The sequence below is a fragment of the Anguilla rostrata genome, chromosome 13 (genome assembly GCF_018555375.3).
Source record: "Anguilla rostrata isolate EN2019 chromosome 13, ASM1855537v3, whole genome shotgun sequence".
Taxonomy (NCBI): domain Eukaryota; kingdom Metazoa; phylum Chordata; class Actinopteri; order Anguilliformes; family Anguillidae; genus Anguilla; species Anguilla rostrata.
Window position 1 is genome coordinate 975658 of NC_057945.1, and position 18840 is coordinate 994497.

The window sequence follows — 18840 nt, forward strand, 5'->3', positions numbered from 1 at the left end:
AAGGGTGGCTGTCTAGGCTACTTTCGAAAAGAATATTTGGCTAACCTTAACTTTTAACCTTAAGCTAACTGCCTCAGTGTCTTCAGCCACAGTCTAATTTGAACATGATGTTGAAAAACAGAGCAGTGTTAAGCCTAACTGCTATTGACATATTTATGTTAACACTCCTATTCATGAACTTTAAGCCGTTATTAATGTGGAATTCATTACATTCTTTTATTTATTATCAGTATCGGTGGGAATCTTTGGTGGGAGGTATTTACAATCCACTTTGATTTTAGTGCCCTGTAAAGTTTGTGGATGGTTCTAGTGATGAACTGAATGTGAACATAAAACACACTGCCAGTCCTTTCTTGGTTATTGCTTCTCAGCATTTGCCAGACACAGAGTGTCGGTTCTGTGTGAGGGCAGTTGATGTGAAAACCAAAACAATAAATGAATACATAGGTCTATGATATAATTACGTTTACAGATTTAAGGAATGATTACTGTATTTGCCTGCTTAAGTGGGTTAACTGGTTGATGGTACTTCGGTAGGCTAAGCAGTGTAAACCTTGCTACCGGGGCAAAGCAAAAGGAGTGAGTCTTCCGGCTAGTACTCTTCCTACTCTGGCCTTATTATCTAAATGTGTTTAAACAAGAAAGAAAAGAAACTGCCTGACCGCCTGCAACCTACAAGAGAAAAGTACCAACACAAAATGTTAACAGAAAACAAAACATGGTAGCTGTGAATTGTAAAATACAAGGAAGCAAAGGGAGTCTTAAAAGGAATCTCTAAAAAGCCATCTTTATCTGAATGTCTTTATCTGAAGGCTTTATCCACTTGGCTGTCAGGTGGACACAGGTGCACATCATCAGGTAATGAAGCCCTCAATCAGCTCCACCTGCAGGACTGAAACGGGCATGCAGAGACTCCACAAAGCAAGGGAACACAACTGCTCTGTTGTAATCATTCTGCTGGCTCTATGGAATGCTCCTGCAACTGAGTTTAAATAGCATTATGTAATCATTTGGTTTTCCGTATGAAGTATAATCATGTTTGGTGTTGTTGGAAAGCTCATGTCATGGGGAACAAGTTGGTGTCATTGATGGTGTGGTACAGTTTGATGCTTGGGTATATAAGGGGAAAAGTGGAGTAGTTTGAGTAGACACAATCTCATGGACACAATTTGCATATAGCCATTCCATTACATTCACATTTTGCACCATTGTATATTGCCATTATTAGACATACTGTACAATAAATTGAATACATTCACTTTAACCTGGCATTCCTCTTTGACTTTAAACCACCACACACCTAGTGGTTTTAAGGTCCAAACATACACATAGAACTCAGGAGATCTATACCTCAGAGTCACTCGCCTATACACTAGTGCTGTCGCAAGATACACATAGTATCCTTGTTGGCTACACAAGCCTGACGCACGTCCGTATCTACCAAGATAGATAGCGATTCCCGTGCAAGACCTCCTTACTTCGTGAGCTCTCAATCACGGTTGATGGCACCACAGTGACTGCCTCTCACTCTGCCAAGAGCTTGGGGGTGGTCCTGGATGACTAACTGGACCTCAAGGAGCACATCAAGGCAACATCACGGTCCTGCAGATTCCTTCTGTACAACATCAGAAGGATTCAACTATACCTGATGACGCACTCCACCCAGCTGCTCGTCCAGGCTACGGTGACCTCTCGCCTTGATTACTGCAACTCTCTCCTTGCAAGCCTGCCAGCTTGTGCCATACAGCCACTACAGATGATTCAGAATGCCGCTGCCCGACTCATCTACAACCTTCCCAAATTCTCCCACGTCACTCCTCTGCTGCGATCACTCCACTGGCTACCGGTCGCCGCCAGGATCCAGTTCAAAGCCCTGACCCTTGTAACCCCTCCCACCTGCCCAATGGGATCACAGAGCTTCTCCACCCTAGCTCCCCAGTGGTGGAACGAACTCCCCGTCTCTCTCCGAACCTCCCCCTCACCACCCATCTTCTTAAGACTCATCTCTTCAGACTATACCTAGACTAACCACCACCACACTGTATATTTCACTCTTTTATATAAAAAAAAAAAAAAAAAAAACCCTTTTCATGACACTTGTTACATGTTGCCCCATCCCAGCACTTTTGGTAATTTGTATTTGTCCTAATACTGTAGCTTATTCTTCTGCCTAGTTGGCTTTGCAGAGGTTAGGTCAGAATAGTGTTCACTATGTGAACTGTGTTCTTGGCTAGAAATAGCTGTACAAAATAAGTATTGTACCTTACTGAACCTGTGTTCAGCAGTTGTCTATGACCATGAAATGCACTTTTTGTACGTCACTTTGGATAAAAGCGTCTGCCAAGTAAATGTAATGTAATGTAATGATTCGTATAGAGCCACACTACTGGCGGAAAGAGGCTATGGTCTCTTATTCTGTGTATAACTCTTGTGACAGAGGAAAGATTAAAACATAATTTTGGAGTCAGATAATCGAGGTCACATTAGATTGATCCTGTTCCAGTGGCACCAGGTCAAGACTACACGCGTTCCTTCGCCACTCAGATACTTCTTCTGTTTGTTGTGCCTGAGGGGATTCTTACACTTGAAATGGCCTAAACTTATTTCACATGTAAACTGCCACAAGGCTGATTTTTTAACCAGGCTAGTCTGGTTAATACAGAGAGACAGGCCATAGTCCAGGTGCATTCTGACGATACACCTTAGTTTTCAATGCAGCCTCATGTTTCAAAATGCCATCGCAAAACTGGAGAAATGATCAAAGATCAAAGGGGGCCCTGGCGTGAGTGTTTCACGATGGGACCTCGGCATCAGAAATATTCTTTCTCATGGCTGGCTTTGATGTATATGGATTACCTTTGTGCCAAAATAGATGTGTGAAGGTCATTGCCAGTGATACCTAGACTATAGAGTGTAATCCCCTAAAAAGGCCACACACTGACACCTTTCCAACGAACAGACACATGTATGTGCAGTTAGAATATCTTCCTCAGATTTCTTTCTGACTCCGCAGTTCTTCCTTTTGGGTTTTGGAGATAGCTTCGCCCGGGAGAGGATATGCTTCCCCATGTCTGGTTTTCTGAGATTTCCAGCAGGGAGTTTACTCTCCCCACTGTTCGAGTGTTTTTCTCCCTCCCACTGGGGAGTTTTTTTTTTCACCTCCCTTGTTAGTTGTTTGTGGGTTTGTGCCTGGCTTTGCTCCATTTTCCAGTTTCCTGTTTTTCTGTGATGTGTCTTTGCCACAGTTTCTCTGTCAAAAGCACTATTTGATTGGCAGTAATATAATTGCACTGAATTGGAGCAAAATATATTCACTAGTGTGTTTATAATGAGAGATAAAGACTGCTGCCCTCGCCTTGTGTGCAGTTATGTTCAGGACTGCATCAAGTTCCACTCATTCAATGAATGTATAATTCCAGTTTATCTCTAGTTATATGTCAAGTCTTGCAAAATGATATCACGTTCATTTTCGCAGATGCTCTGATCATTGTGAACTTAACAGTGTTAAAAATAACTTAAATGCATTCAGATTCTTATAAATGTAAGAAATGATAAATTCCTCACTTCATGAGTAAGTTCCCAGGGGAAATGGGGATCCAGCTCGGGGGAAGTGAGGGGTCCAGCTCGGGGGAAGTGAGGGGTCCAGCATGGGGGAAGTGTGGGTCCAGCTTGGGGGAAGTGGAGGGTCCAGCTCAGGGGAACTGGGGATCCAGCTCGGGGAACTGGGGGTCCAGCTTGGGGGAAGTAGGGTCCAGCTCGGGGGAAGGGGGGTCCAGCTCGGGGAAGTGGGGGTTCAGCTCGGGGAAGTGGGGGTCCAGCTCGGGGAAGTGTGGGTCCAGCTTGGGGGAAGGGGGGTCCAGCTCAGGGGAAGTGGGGGTCCAGCTCAGGGGAAGTGGGGGTCCAGCTCGGGGGAAGTGGGGGTCCAGCTCGGAGGAAGTGGGGGTCCAGCTTGGGGGAAGTTAGGGGTCCAGCTTGAGTGCCTTCTGTTCATGGTGCTGCCTTGCCCTTGTTGTGCGTGGCCCCTGACGTGTTGTGGCTTTGGGCTGCCAGGACGAGTTTCGGGTGGAGAACGGAGACCAGCTGCTGGAGATGCTGGAGACGGCCTTCTCCAGGAAGATGAACAGCCCGCAGGGCTCCTGGCTGATCTCCCTCAGCAAGCCTGTTCGCCAGGATCGACAGCTCCTCATGACTCTGGCCAGTGAGCAGGGTAAGGTCCAGCCCCCTCAGGCCCTCAGCCAATCACGTTTCACCCTTAGTTCAGGGGCCGATGCAGAATGATGCTCGGAAGGAACAAATTCCACAGATTATGGAAATGTACTCTTGCTGTTAGACGTAAGAATAAGAGATATTCAATATTCTTTAGCATTAAATGCAAATGTATCAGAGACCTCAAAGCTCTCTTAAGCTTTTAAGAGTAACCACAAGGGATGCATTGAAATTGTTATAGTTTCTAACTACAATAACACTGAAAGATTTGTTTTAAAAAAAATCAGTTTTAAATAATGAGTTTTACTTAAAAATAGTATTTTCCTCAAAATAGCCTCATTTGGCTTACATTACAATTAAACAAATTATTGGAAGTCTATCCAGTCATATTGCAAAGTGGGAGAAGGGGGGTGGGAGGGAGGTTGAGGGGTAGTTAAATTGACTGAAGTCTTATCTAAAAAATACTTTTAAAACCACAGGTAGCCTGTAGTGCTAAAAACAAAATATAAAGTAAAATAGGAACTAAAGTTGCAAGAAATATGGCAAAGAAGTTAGGGTTTAGATGTTTAGATGTGTGGGGCCAAGTAAACATATTGTGGCAAGAAGGTTATTCCCAGCAGGAATTTGCAAAGAAATTTTAAGATTCCCAGGTGCAGTGTTCAGTACACACTCAGAAGGGTCCAGCTGTTGGGATTGCATTTACGATTGGAACAAAAACCAACATAAGCGAGAATGCCTAGGACTGAGAACCACTGCTATATAGAACTCCAGGGCCTTTGGGTCACACATTGAGAAATACTGCACTAGATAACATTATAGATGCATTTAGAAAAAATGATAAAAGATATAACAAACTTTTTTTCTTTTTTTCCCACAGGGGTGATTGCCACTAAAGATGTGTTGTCAATGCTTGGAGAAATCAGGAGAGGATTACATGACGTAAGTTTTCTTCCATTAATGTTCCATAGTCACACATATATTCAGATGTTTACAGGATACCAAAGACTGCTGTGTGAACTTTTATTATATTTAAAAGTTATTTAATAGTAGGTGTATTATTTAAACATCTATTTAATAATTTTATGTTTTATTAATATTCACAGGTGGATTAGCCAGTGTAAAACAGTAGTGTACTGATGTGTGATGGAGGTGGTGAGTGGTGGAGTCCACTTCAGTCATTTCACAAAATTAACTAATTTTTTGCGGATTTTTGAATCACTGGATTTAATTTCTCTTCATTTCCAGGACTGACTGAACTGATCGTGGTGTTCAGTACTGTGGACTCTTCTCCTTTGACCACCACATATTCATAATGTCTCACACTTGGCATTATAAGATGTAACAGGAAATCTCTTCAGCTTCTTATTTTTCTCTTCCCCAAAACAGTGCTACCAGACCTGGACCAAATATGTTTAAAAAACTACTTAACAAATATGTTAACCAAAATAGATACCAAAAGATTTTTTTAAATACAGTGGACACATGGATGGGGCAAAGGGTTCAGAAGAGTTTTTCTATACAGGATTCTCCAGACTCTAGATTTTAATCTAAGCAATAACCACAATACTACGCAATAGAAAATCCGGGGAGTCTCCTGGATTATGAAATGTTACGAGAGATTTTGCCCTCGGTTATGAATGTTTCAACTTTAAGAGTTCATGTTTTTTGTTAGTTCAGTGTGCCTTATGTTACAGTACCCATGAGCCTCAGAGTGTGTTACTATGGTGATAGCGTGGAACAGAACCTATGGCCAGGGCCTGTGGAATCGAATAATTCTCTGTAGCGTCTTTGTTGTATGGTCTAATCAGACACAAGTATCAAGTAGCCTACAGAAAATCTATGATTGAATGTAGAGACTTTTAGTTTATGTATCTTCTAAAATCGTCATGTACTTGTACCCTTGCCTTTTTTTCAATGAACCAAAATTTTTTCAACACTCTTGCTAATTTTTAGAGGTGATGATTCATTCAGCAGTTTTACGCCTATCCAAGGTTGGGAAATGGCCGAACAGCGCTTCACGTTCAAACTTTTTTTGAGTATTTTGCTTCCAGAAACCATGCCCATGTTTCCACTCTATAGATGTTTATTTTTAAAAACTCTCAGTTACCTGCATGGATTTTACCGGTGCATAAAGGACTGTTTCTCCCACAGTGTACAATCTTAAGTACAGGCTTATTCCCCAGCCCAGGCCTAAAAGGGAATATTCTGTCATTTGTGTGCACTCAGATCGGCATCCAGAACTACACCAGCGTGTCCAGCTGCCAGTCTCGGCCCAGCCAGATGCGCAGTGACTACGGCAAACTGTTTGTGGTCCTAGTCATCATCGGGTCGGTCTGCGTGGTCATCATCGCCTCCGGGCTCGCCTACATCTGCTGGCAGCGCCGCCTTCCCAAGCTGAAGAATACGGTAGGGGGGGCGGGGTCAGGCCTGGGTCAGACGCGTATCTGGAATACTCTCACATACTGCGGGCGCTGGTGCCAGACCTGGGTCAGACGCATATCTGGAATACTCTCACATACTGCGGGCGCTGGTGACATTCAAAAGCGTGTGTTTTATTAACCAGATCAAAGTAGAATGGTCATTTCATTTTTATTTTCACAGGGATAAAGACAATGAATGAAAGGACATACACAGTCTTACGTCCGGCTCAGTCAATCTGTTTTTCAGTGGTTTCCATTGATTAGGAACAAGGAGAGCAAGAGGAAAAGGAAAAGAGAGAAATTACTGCAAAAATTAAATTAAAAAAGAAGACGAGAGGAGTGAAAAAGAGTGCATGTGAGGAAAAATATATAGAGATAGAGATGAAGAGATAAAGAAGTGAAAAAATATCCATAATATTTGGGACTTATTTTTCTGGGTCTGGCTCTGTACTCTACAATTTTAGACTTGTAATTTAAAAAATCTAATGAGATTAAAGTGCATATTCTCAGCCTTTATCAAAGGCTATTACACATTTTGGTTTCACCCTGTAGAAATGACACTACAAGTTGATCAGAGTATGAAATAATTGAAGGAGTACATTGTGAAGTTCTTTTAAGAGCACAACTGTCTGACCGTAGATGTGCTTTTCAGTTGCTCAGTGATGTAATATTTTTGGAACTGTGGATATAGGTACTTCAGAAAAACAGAAATGTATAGAATTTGTTTCATAATTACTTTCATTGTTAGAAATAGGTGGATATTCAAATTAATTTGCAAGCTTATAAAAATAAGAAGTGAAATATTCATAGTTTCTACATTTGTACTGAAGGAAAAATATTGGAAGAGTGGTTTACATACAATTTGGACAGTACATCTGGGGGTTTGTACCAATGATGTATGTGCGTTGGAGTCAAATTAAATTTTACGACAAGGTTTCAGTTTTTGATTGAAGTGACATATGTACATGTTGCCTTTTAGCAGACAAAGTTTTTTTAGGACGGGTTGGGGCCTGTTCAGGTACAGGTGTGTCGAGGTGTAAGCGGGCAGCACGGAAAGGAGGGGTGTGACAGTGTATTGCAATGGGACACTGACTTGAAGCAAGGTTGTAAAGGGTACTGAGGTAAAGAATTTTGTTCTGAATATTGATGAAAGGATATTTCTTTAAAAGTTGTCAGTAAACATTTAGGCATTTTATTTGTGCCTAAAGAGTTACTAACTATTTCAGATAATTGATCCAGGTCTGGACGGAGTACGTTGTGTGGCTGAATTATATGTTTGTATTTATTTGTACATATTTAATGTTGGGTGTGATCATTACAACGTCCCAGCAATACTCTCAGTCATTGTAAACAAATACAAATACATAGCCCTATATTACAGAAGAAATTATTGATATAAAATATTCCGTTCATACTAAAAAAGAGAAGTACTTTATTTTTCATGAGAAAATGTTTGTGTCTGTCCTGTCCTGGTTGTAGAGCTGAGAAAATCTTTAATTTGTTATCTCAAACTATCACCCTCATTGAAAGAAATTAAACTAGACTGATCCGCCTTTTTTTCTATTTTGCTCGTTTTCCCCCTGGTTTTTATAGTCTCGTGGTGAGGAGCTCCATTTCGTGGAAAACGGCTGCCATGACAACCCCACCTTGGATGTCGCCAGCGACAACCAATCGGAGATGCTGGAGAAGAAGCACAGCGCGAACGGAGTGGTGGCCGGGGGTGGCGGGGGCAGCGGCTGGCAGGTCCTGGTCAACAAGCCGGGCAAAGAGGAGGCTGAGAATCTGGAGGAAGACACTCATCTTTAATATGCAGAAAGGGGGGAGGAGGGGGGGGGGTGGGGTAAGGTCACAAAAAAAGAAACAAGTCAGCGACTCTCGCAGCACGCAGCTCCTACAGGCTCTACAAACATCCGCTAGCCAAATCCCAGCTTAGAGACTTCTCGCGGAGCAAATCAACACAGTATTTGAGAATCATTAATTAAACAAAAGACTGTCAACTTACTTTGCTTTCTTTGGCAACGGTGCATGGTTCTAAAGGGAATATGTGAAAGTGATAGCAGGATAAATGTTTGTCTCGGAATAATATGAATGGTAAAGTGAAGGAAACCAGCGAACCGTACTTAAGGCACAAATGTAGAATTTAATTGCGTGCGCTTGGAGTCCTGGTTTGTGCGTCATTATGGTCGTTTTGAAAGCTTTGAAAAGAGTCGAGCTGCAGCTCAGCTACTTGAAATGAATCCCTTCAAATGTGCCGCCCATTGTCGGCAGCCAGCTCACAATCAGAATGGACCCTTGCAAAATGGCCCCTGCCAGCACTTATGTACGACTCAGCAGTTATGCCTATTTAACAGAACTGGACTATTTGTATGCACTTGCAGGCTTGTTTTTGGCTGTGCTTGTAACTTATTTAGTTTTTGAAAATGAATGTTATCTGACCGAAGGCTAACGCTTTCATCATGCTAGCACTGAAAATAAAACTGAACATTTGTAATGTTAAAGTTGTCTTTTGTTGAACAGTCTGCAACAGAGACAGAGAATGTAAGTCCTGTTAGAGTTCTGACAGAGACAGAACGATGAGCTTGTGTTCGTGTTTACAAGCTTTGCGTTCTGCACTGCCATCGGTGATGTATGTAGGCTGCAGTCTTCTCTGTTCCAATTGGATTCTGTATATTTATGAAGTTTGTCTGAAAGACACAATATTCAAAGTTATAATGATATCTGAAATGGCAGTAAATGGGATTTATCTTTTCACTCGTGTGGCTTTTTAGAGGAACTTTTTGAGAGGCAGTGTTTTTTGCTGTGTGTTCTTCGGGCACTTGCTTGTGCTGCTGATGTTTGTGACAGGGTATTGTGTGCATATGAGCACTTTACCTGTGCATGGAAAGACCATACGAGCGTTTGTACATGCCATGTCATTTCCATTCTAATGCTTGGGGGAAATGCGTAAATGTAGCAGTACCATGTAATTATCTGTTCTCTCTGTATTTATTTATGTTTATTTAAGGGCTGTAGGCTGTGACGTTTGTGATGACCATACTTTGACAGACCAGTCAACCATTGTACAGTTAAAAAACAACTTATTTCTTTAACAGCTGATTTTATGTATGCGTGTGTTTGTGTATATAAATTAAATTCATCGAAGCTTTCTGCTTAATTCTGTTGATTTTGTAAAATTTCGAGACGTGCACCATAGAGAATAATCACCATGTCAGAACTAGAGGAAAATAAATGTTTGGAAAAGCATATTTTTCTATAATGGCCTTTGATGGTATCAGCATATTTTGTTTTACAAAAAGGTCTTGATTCTAATGAATAACACAGTAGAGAGCTTTGGCTGTAAAGTGCAGTATGAACACACGTCTTATCAGGATCTTGATAATGCTACACCTGTTTGGTGGATGGATTACCTTGACAAGAGAAATTCTCACTAACAGGGACGTGACAAATTTGTGCTCAAAATTATAGAAAACTAAGCTTTTTGCGCTCATGGAAAAACTCTGGGATCTTTTAGTTTAGCTCATGAAACATAGGACCATAAACCGATATGTTGTATTTTTTTTTTTGTTCAGTATAAAATGGTAGCCCTGGTTGAACGCAGTGGGTTTTTCATTGAGGTTTTTTTTAAAGTCACGGAGTAAGAGTTCTTCCGAGCCACAAATGCCATGTCTCCACTTGTTTTAACATTTGTGGCTGAGACAGTGAGGAGGTGTTCTGTTGAGAATATAACACAGTGTAGTGCAGTGTATGCTTTCAAAGAGGCAGTTCACCCAAAAAATTAAATAAAGCTGTTTCCACTTACCCAGAGTGCTATCTATCCATCCAGATAGTTAAAAAAAAACGAGTTTTTCTGGAAATCTGCTGCAGCTCACCCTGAGATACAGTTACAATGTTTGTGGCGCTCAAAGAAAAACTTACATTTGAAAGATTCCACCGCAACATCTCTTTCCAAATAGACCTTTTTTAATTGAAAATGAGTTTCTACTAAAATACGCCAACTGTGTACATTCACACAAGTCTCAACCAAAGCACAACAGTATTCTTGGGCGCAGTGTCAACATTGTTTTAAAACAAAGAGATTAGTATTAGATTCTGGGCCTAGACCATGCCTTGCCTTCAAAACAGAAGTAAATATCTTAAATCAGTTCTAAGAGAAACTTGAAGCCAGTGTAGTGAGAGCAGGGCGGGGGTTATATGAGATCTCCTATTGGTGAGAAGCCTATCTGTACTGTAAAAAGTTTTCTTGTAAAAAAAACAGTAAACAGCTGGCAGCAGGGTTGCCATTATGTTACTAAAATTAACTTTTTTTTTTACTGTCACAAACATTTATGGTTTTGTGCTGTTAATGAAAAATACACTAAGAACTGGTTTTTAATGACTTTCACAGTATTTTACTGTTAACTGACATAAAATTTTAAAATCCGTTATATAGCTGTTTTTTTACAGTACCTTCCAGTTCACTGATTTGTTTTAATGCACTATTTAGTTAGTATTTTTACATACATTTTAATAAACCTATTTTTTTAACCTAAATTAATACTGACTTAGCAGGTTATACACAGGAATAGTCACACTACATACGATTAAAAGCACTTTTGTTAAGAAAAGGGCTATAATAGACCTTACTGGTTGTCAGTCTTCCCAAAGTCTCTGTCCAAAGCTGGCTACAAGCACAGAATGCAAACCATAACAAAATGTTCTTTGTGAATGAATAACAGAGCTAAATCACTGATTTTTCAATCATGCAATTGCATGTGAGAGAAAAAAAATCCACAGCTTCTTATTGCACTTTACTTTTTATTTTAATATAAAGTTGTTGTCTTTTTGTTGGTGACTTTGCCAGTTTTCTTTGATAACACTTTGCCCCGTCCAGCCTTGGTGCCTCTCTCAGGGTTTATTCCAATGAAGCTCCTGAAAATGATAGTGTGTAAAAATCAAGTTGTGTAACTCACTCAGATTAACAACACAATAAAAGGCAGCAAATGTATAGATGTGCAATAGCATGTCATCGAAAAGTTAAGAAAAATACAGGTTTTACTAAAAGTATCTAACCTTTGGATGAATTCGAGTATGCATGCTGCCTCTTCTTGGTATTGGAGATTAAAGGTGTAGAAGGTGGAAAATAATGCAGCAAGTCCCGTCAAGAAGGTGGGCTGGATCCCCTCACATATGATGTGGCCCTCAAGGCTGACCATCCAGCGCTGAATTAAATGTGTGCATCTTGTTTGGCTTGTGCCAGAAAGATGAACAGCTGTGGTTTTTTGATGCTCATACAACTAAGTCACCATGGTACAGTCAGAGGTGCTTTTGATTTCCTGCCTTGGTCACACAGACAGCAATACATTTTGAATCACTGCTAAAATACCACCCAATAACCAGCGTTCACTGAAGTCTTAATGTTAGGCTACTTCTGAACTGTTGAAGTGACTTCCATAGACTGTAAAAGGTTTACACTGTCAAGACTATCATTATGCTACATGAATTCACTGGCAAAATGCATGTGTCCACACGTTAATTTAGACATGTAGAAATTAAAATGAGTTCCTTGTGCTGTCTGATTAATCGGCAACCATCTATGAAATTCTAGCTAGCTGCTGAATCCTTCTATCACAATGTGCACATATTCAGTAATGCAAACAAACTGGAAACATCACTGATAGACTTTGCACCGATTTATGAATTAAATAAAGTTGCTACTCACCAAATAATTAGTAAGATGGGGATGGATTAAGAAAAGAAAGGATCCAGCTTCACATGTGCCGTCCACGTGGAATTGCTTTCCCAAAATGCAAAAAATACTGCATGATACTGTTACGTAAAATAGGGCCCACTTTGGACGATTGATTAGCGGTTAAGCGCTGTATTTTAGGAATGCATTATAGTTCTGTTAAAAAACGGTCAATGGAGTGCAATTTAACAGATTCTCTTTTGTATTAACAGTAAAATGCTGTAGTTAAAAATAACTGGTTAATACTGTTGAAATCCTACTGTTAATTTACTGCAATCATTTACAGTGTGATTAATTTTTCATTAACTGTATAGAGAATTGCAATATATGTGTATGTATACTTCTCTTATGGAAGTAGCAGGACTGGACTAACTTTTTCATGCTGTTCGAATCTCAGTTTTGGTTCAGAAGTAACACCAAGGCCTCTGGAGGTAGGTTCAGATTTACGGTGAGTGCACAGATTAGATTGTTTGCTTAATAATACACTAAGGCCCGAGACTGCAATCTAATCTTTAGACGTTCCACATTGTATATCAGAAAAGCACTTTTGAAGGGATGCCAGCTTCCTAAAACCACTGGGGTTACCGTGGCATGACAACATAATTGGAGTCCAAGACTGAACCCTGAGGGACCACACGAGTAAGAGGAAGACACACAGTCACCAGTTAAGACTGAAAATTGCCAAAATCTTCCCAGGACACCATTAGTTTAAATGAGAAATCAGACCATAGCAACTGATCTGGTCTCAGGTTGGTCATGGCAGCCTCTGGTGGGAAAGTATGTCTCTGCACTAGGTGTGCTAGCATTTCCAGGCCTAGGCCATTTTCAGTTTGCTTGGCAGTAACAGCAGAAAAGGGCTTGTCTGTTTTTTTCCTTCACAGACAGACAATATGTGCATAATGGCTCTGGTCAGGTGGGGGAGGACATGTGTTAGCATGTGTTAGCATGAGTCCGTTTTGCTTCCAGCTCTGCAGCTAGGCACCGAAGTACTTGATTATGATGGCAGGTGTGTCTTCCCTGTGTCAGACTGTGTTGCAGCCAGAAAGTATATGCCTAAGGTTTCTGGAGCTGAACCCAGCGCTAGCTGGATCCTCTCCGACCCAAAGATTCAGATTCTTGGGCGTGGGTAGAACATCAGATGTGGGCGTGATGAGGAAGTTTGTCCTGTTGCTGTCTAAACTTTCATGTGATTTTCCTCCTCTTGATGCTGTCCCAGTGCATCCAGCACCCCTGCTAGGCTTAGGATGCAGCCATGGCGTTTCTGGATGCTTCCTCCTGACGCTGCACCTCCGCTCAACCAGGCTGCTGTCCTGGTGCAGGTGAAGCTTTTGGCCAGGTGTGTCTGCTTGCTCCCCAGCCTCCTCTGCCTATTGGCGCCCGACCCACGATGTGCTGAGGTCTGAGGGACGATTCTGTGTAAAGCACCACCGCTTCCACAGGGGTCCACTTCCTCCCTCCTTCCTCCTTACACGGGATCCCCGAACTATGATAGATTTCCAGCCTTACCTTACTTTATTCTCCCTGGAAGGTACAGTGCCTTTGGAAAGTATTCAGACCCCTTCACTTTTACCACACTCTGTCACATTACAGCCTTATTACAAAATGAATTAAATTCATTTTTATTCTCATCAATCTGCACACAATACACCATAATGACAAAGCAAAAACAGGTTTTTAGAAATTTGAGATCTCCTGTAGGTATTGTCAATGTCCCTGAGAATGCCATGCCTCCTGTGAAAGATGTTCTCCTACCTGTTCAGTGTCCTTAGTTTTGACAGTTCATTGGTAAGTTTTTCCAAGAGGCAAAATATTTGTGATTTGGTTGATGGATATTTCAGATGTTGGAGTGGAGGTAAACTCTTCAGTGATAGCCAATGTCAGCTTTCCCGTTTTCCATGGGGTTAAAAAGGAATGGGGTAAATATTCTCCAGCAGCCGCACCTCCATGCATTGTGCTCCTGTTGAATGGCTGAAGCAAAGCAAGTGTGGGCTTGGTTAGTACTTGGTTAGATGGGTGACCACCCGGGGAAAAGCTAAGTTGCTGCTGGAAGTGGTGTTGGTGGGCCAGCAGGGGGCAATCTGCCCTCTTGTTTTGGGGAAGAAGAAAAAAACAATTCCCCAGTGCAGTGACGGGGACACTGCTGTAGGATATGTCGTCTTTCAGATGAGAAGTTAAACCGAGGTCTTGACTCACTGTGGTCATTAAAGGACCCATGCCACTTGTCGCAAAGAGTAGTGGGGTCCTGGCTAAATTCCCAACCTGGTTCTCTCCCACTTGTCACCTAATCATCCCCTGGTTTAATTGGCTAAAAAATGTTCTCTCCCTTTCCACCTTAGCTAATGTGTGGTGAGGGTTTGGTGCAAAATGGCTGCCGTGCACCACCCACAGTGGTTGAGGAGAGTTCCCACTCATCATTGTAAAGCACTTTGAGCATTTGGAAAAGTGTTATATAAATGAAATCATTCATTCGTATTCTCATAAAATGTGATATTTTCCCTTTAATGGAATGTGAAGTAATAAAAATGTATGGGCGGGACCGTGGTGCAGTTGATAGCGCTGTAGCCTGATGGTGGAGTGTGCGTTTCCTCTGGGTACTCCAGTTTCCTCCCACAGTCCAAAGACATGCAGGTTAGAGTAATTGTGGCAGGGGGCATGAACAGGGCACTGCTGTAAAAGAGCATGTGTGCTCAGTGAAACTGCCCTGTATAAATAAAGGTTCATTAAAAATAGGAAAGGTAATTCAGTGCAAAGTTCAAGAAAATCATTGCTTTTGGATCTTTATGGAACACTTCTGAAAAAGACTTAAATCCCAAAGTGTTCCCGTGACTGGAGGATTGAAGGCTATTGGACTGTTAGAACTGATCTGACAGGCAATACCCATACATTTCTTGCAATCCATCCAGGCCAAAAGAATGTTATATGCCACAGGTTTTGTATATTATACCGACCTACCTTACATAAGCAACTGACAAATATAATAGATCTTGGATGTTTGTCTTTGGATCTACAGTTGTTCTTGTCTTTTCAAGTACCAAGTTCATCCGGAGTTAAAGATGAGATTCATAGTTTCACAGATTCATGTTTATTCAAAGCTGATAACTGTTCCAGGCTTCTTTTTGTGGAATATACAGTGGTCACTGGTTTCAGATGACGCGTTTGCTGCCGCGGCGGCAGTTCTGCCAGCCAGAAGGAAATGGATGCGGGGTTCTGACAGTAGAGAGCAGCAGAGTGTAATATTTCCTCATAAGGAAAGCTTTCAATATTCTGCATTGTACTTGACGTCACGCCGCGTTGCATTTCGGGGTGATTCGCAATCTTAAAATGAGTTTAGCTCTGTGATTTTAAGATTAGTACTTGGGAAAAATAAAGCCCTAATACCAGCTGATATTTGGCTAGTATCAGCATAGAAGCCATTCAAATATTTTTATGGATCTGGTAACTCTCTTTTTAAAAAAATTATTACAACAGTTTGCAACATTAAACTCGTAAGACCCTAACAGGGACGTCAAACCCCTTTTGGCGATTTTTCAGCAAACAAACAGTATATTTTTCACAATTTCATAAATGCTACTCAAATAGCAACATATAAATACCTAACTTATCAGAAAATAACAGCTGTTTTCTTTAATACGATTTAATACGAACCAAAGTCATTTGGGTAATTATAAAAGAATCTATTAAAGGAGTACCATGGTGATTTTCACACTTTCTCGGTTTTATGTGCTATTTGCACAAGAGGCATTGAAGAAACACAATGAGCAAAGTATTAAATATGTCCGTTCTGTATTTTTGGAGAAATATGCGTTTTAAATTCATCGTCCTATTTTCAACCGGTTGATAAAGTTGTCATTTTGCTACGTCACTAATACAGTAACTACTCCCATTTCCACGCCCCGTAAAGAAATCTGACAGCACACACCGTCCTGCTGTTCAGACAATGCAAATATTTGACTAACGTTAGGTTCACTTAAATTAGAGTGCCTTTAGATTATTTCTGGTTATATTCATTTAGCTAGCTAGCTAACGTTAGCTAGCTAAGAGGTTTGCTTTCATAAGACAATGTTATCGATAACGTGAGCTTGCTAGTTTGCTTTTATGAGGACGTTATAGTTGTGCTTTTATCTTAACTTGGCTAGCTAGATATCAAAAATTATAATTGGATATAAGTCAACGTCCTTACCTTAGCTATCTACCGATACTTGATATACTAGCCCTACTAAGCTAGCTAGCTTGTGAAAATTCAGTCTCCCAAAGAGAGCGTATCATGAGGGTAGCTATGGAAACGGGGCACGGTCTGTCAATCATAGCTAACTGACAGTTCTCATTACCACGCCCAGACGGTTCGGGTGAATTTTTATCGTGGGAAATTTAGGCTTAGAAAAATACGTTTTAAAGTACATTGAAATGGATGAAGAATAAAAAATTATGCACATTTGTTTCGTTGTTGCCTGAAGACAACTGGGAAGTGTCACGTTCAACCACCATGGTACTCCTTTAAAAAAAGCCTACCCAACGAGCTGAGGAGGAGTGTGTGCCTGTCTAAGCTTACCCAACGAGCTGAGGAGGAGTGCGTGCCTGTCTAAGCCTACCCAACGAGCTGAGGAGGAGTGCGTGCCTGACTAAGCCTACCCAACGAGCTGAGGAGGAGTGCGTGCCTGACTAAGCCTACCCAACGAGCTGAGGAGTGAGCGCCTGTCTAAGCCTACCCAACGAGCTGAGGAGGAGTGTGTACCTGTCTAAGCCTACCCAACGAGCTGAGGAGTGAGGCCTGACTAAGCCTACCCAACGAGCTGAGGAGTGAGCGCCTGTCTAAGCCTACCCAACGAGCTGAGGAGGAGTGTGTACCTGTCTAAGCCTACCCAACGAGCTGAGGAGGAGTGTGTACCTGTCTAAGCCTACCCAACGAGCTGAGGAGGAGTGTGTGCCTGTCTAAGCCTACCCAACGAGCTGAGGAGTGAGCGCCTGTCTAAGCCTACCCAACGAGCTGAGGAGTGTGTGCCTGTCTAAGCCTACCACGAGCTGAGGAGTGAGGTCCTGTCTAAGCCTACCCAACGAGCTGAGGAGGAGTGTGTGCCTGTCTAAGCCTACCCAACGAGCTGAGGAGTGAGCGCCTGTCTAAGTCTACCCAACGAGCTGAGGAGTGTGTGCCTGTCTAAGCCTACCCAACGAGCTGAGGAGTGAGCGCCTGTCTAAGCTTACCCAACGAGCTGAGGAGGAGTTTGTGCCTGTCTAAGCCTACCCAACGAGCTGAGGAGGAGTGTGTGCCTGACTAAGTCTACCCAACGAGCTGAGGAGGAGTGTGTACCTGTCTAAGCCTACCCAACGAGCTGAGGAGTGAGCGCCTGTCTAAGCCTACCCAACGAGCTGAGGAGGAGTGTGTACCTGTCTAAGCCTACCCAACGAGCTGAGGAGGAGTGTGTACCTGTCTAAGCCTACCCAACGAGCTGAGGACGAGTGTGTACCTGTCTAAGCCTACCCAACGAGCTGAGGAGTGAGTGCCTGTCTAAGCCTACCCAACGAGCTGAGGAGGAGTGTGTACCTGTCTAAGCCTACCCAACGAGCTGAGGAGTGAGCGCCTGTCTAAGCCTACCCAACGAGCTGAGGAGGAGTGTGTACCTGTCTAAGCCTACCCAACGAGCTGAGGAGGAGTGTGTACCTGTCTAAGCCTACCCAACGAGCTGAGGAGGAGTGTGTACCTGTCTAAGCCTACCCAACGAGCTGAGGAGGAGTGTGTGCCTGTCTAAGCCTACCCAATGAGCTGAGGAGGACTGTGTGCCTGTCTAAGCCTACCCAACGAGCTGAGGAGTGTGTACCTGTCTAAGCCTACCCAACGAGCTGAGGAGGAGTGCCTGCCTGTCTAAGCCTACCCAACGAGCTGAGGAGGAGTGCCTGCCTGTCTAAGCCTACCCAACGAGCTGAGGAGTGAGCGCCTGTCTAAGCTTACCCAACGAGCTGAGGAGGAGTGTGCCTGTCTAAGCCTACCCAACGAGCTGACGAGGAGTGTGTGCCTGACTAAGTCTACCCAACGAGCTGAGCAGGAGTGCGTGCCTGTCTAAGCCTACCCAACGAGCTGAGGAGGAGTGCGTGCCTGTCTAAGCCTACCCAACGAGCTGAGGAGGAGTGCGTGCCTGACTAAGCCTACCCAACGAGCTGAGGAGGAGTGCGTGCCTAAGCCTACCCAACGAGCTGAGGAGTGCATGCCTGTCTAAGTCTACCCAACGAGCTGAGGAGGAGTGCGTGCCTGTCTAAGCCTACCCAACGAGCTGAGGAGGAGTGCGTGCCTGTCTAAGCCTACCCAACGAGCTGAGGTGGAGTGTGTGCCTGTCTAAGCCTACCCAACGAGCTGAGGTGGAGTGTGTGCCTGTCTAAGTCTACCCAACGAGCTGAGGAGTGTGTGCCTGTCTAAGCCTACCCAACGAGCTGAGGAGGAGTGCGTGCCTGTCTAAGCCTACCCAACGAGCTGAGGAGGAGTGCGTGCCTGACTAAGCC

The 18840-nt window shown here is 42.7% G+C and overlaps 1 protein-coding gene across 1 annotated transcript in view; it reads left to right on the forward strand.

Moving 5' to 3' along the window:
• podxl2 (podocalyxin-like 2) overlaps positions 1-9772 on the forward strand; it is a 54820-nt gene extending 45048 nt beyond the window's left edge. The window contains exons 5-8 of the mRNA XM_064304502.1: positions 4051-4207; positions 5084-5145; positions 6433-6612; positions 8220-9772. Of these exons, the coding sequence (XP_064160572.1) occupies positions 4051-4207; positions 5084-5145; positions 6433-6612; positions 8220-8432 (612 nt within the window). The 3' untranslated portion in view covers positions 8433-9772. The remainder of the gene's footprint in view (positions 1-4050; positions 4208-5083; positions 5146-6432; positions 6613-8219) is intronic.
• The last annotated feature ends 9068 nt before the right edge of the window (positions 9773-18840 follow it).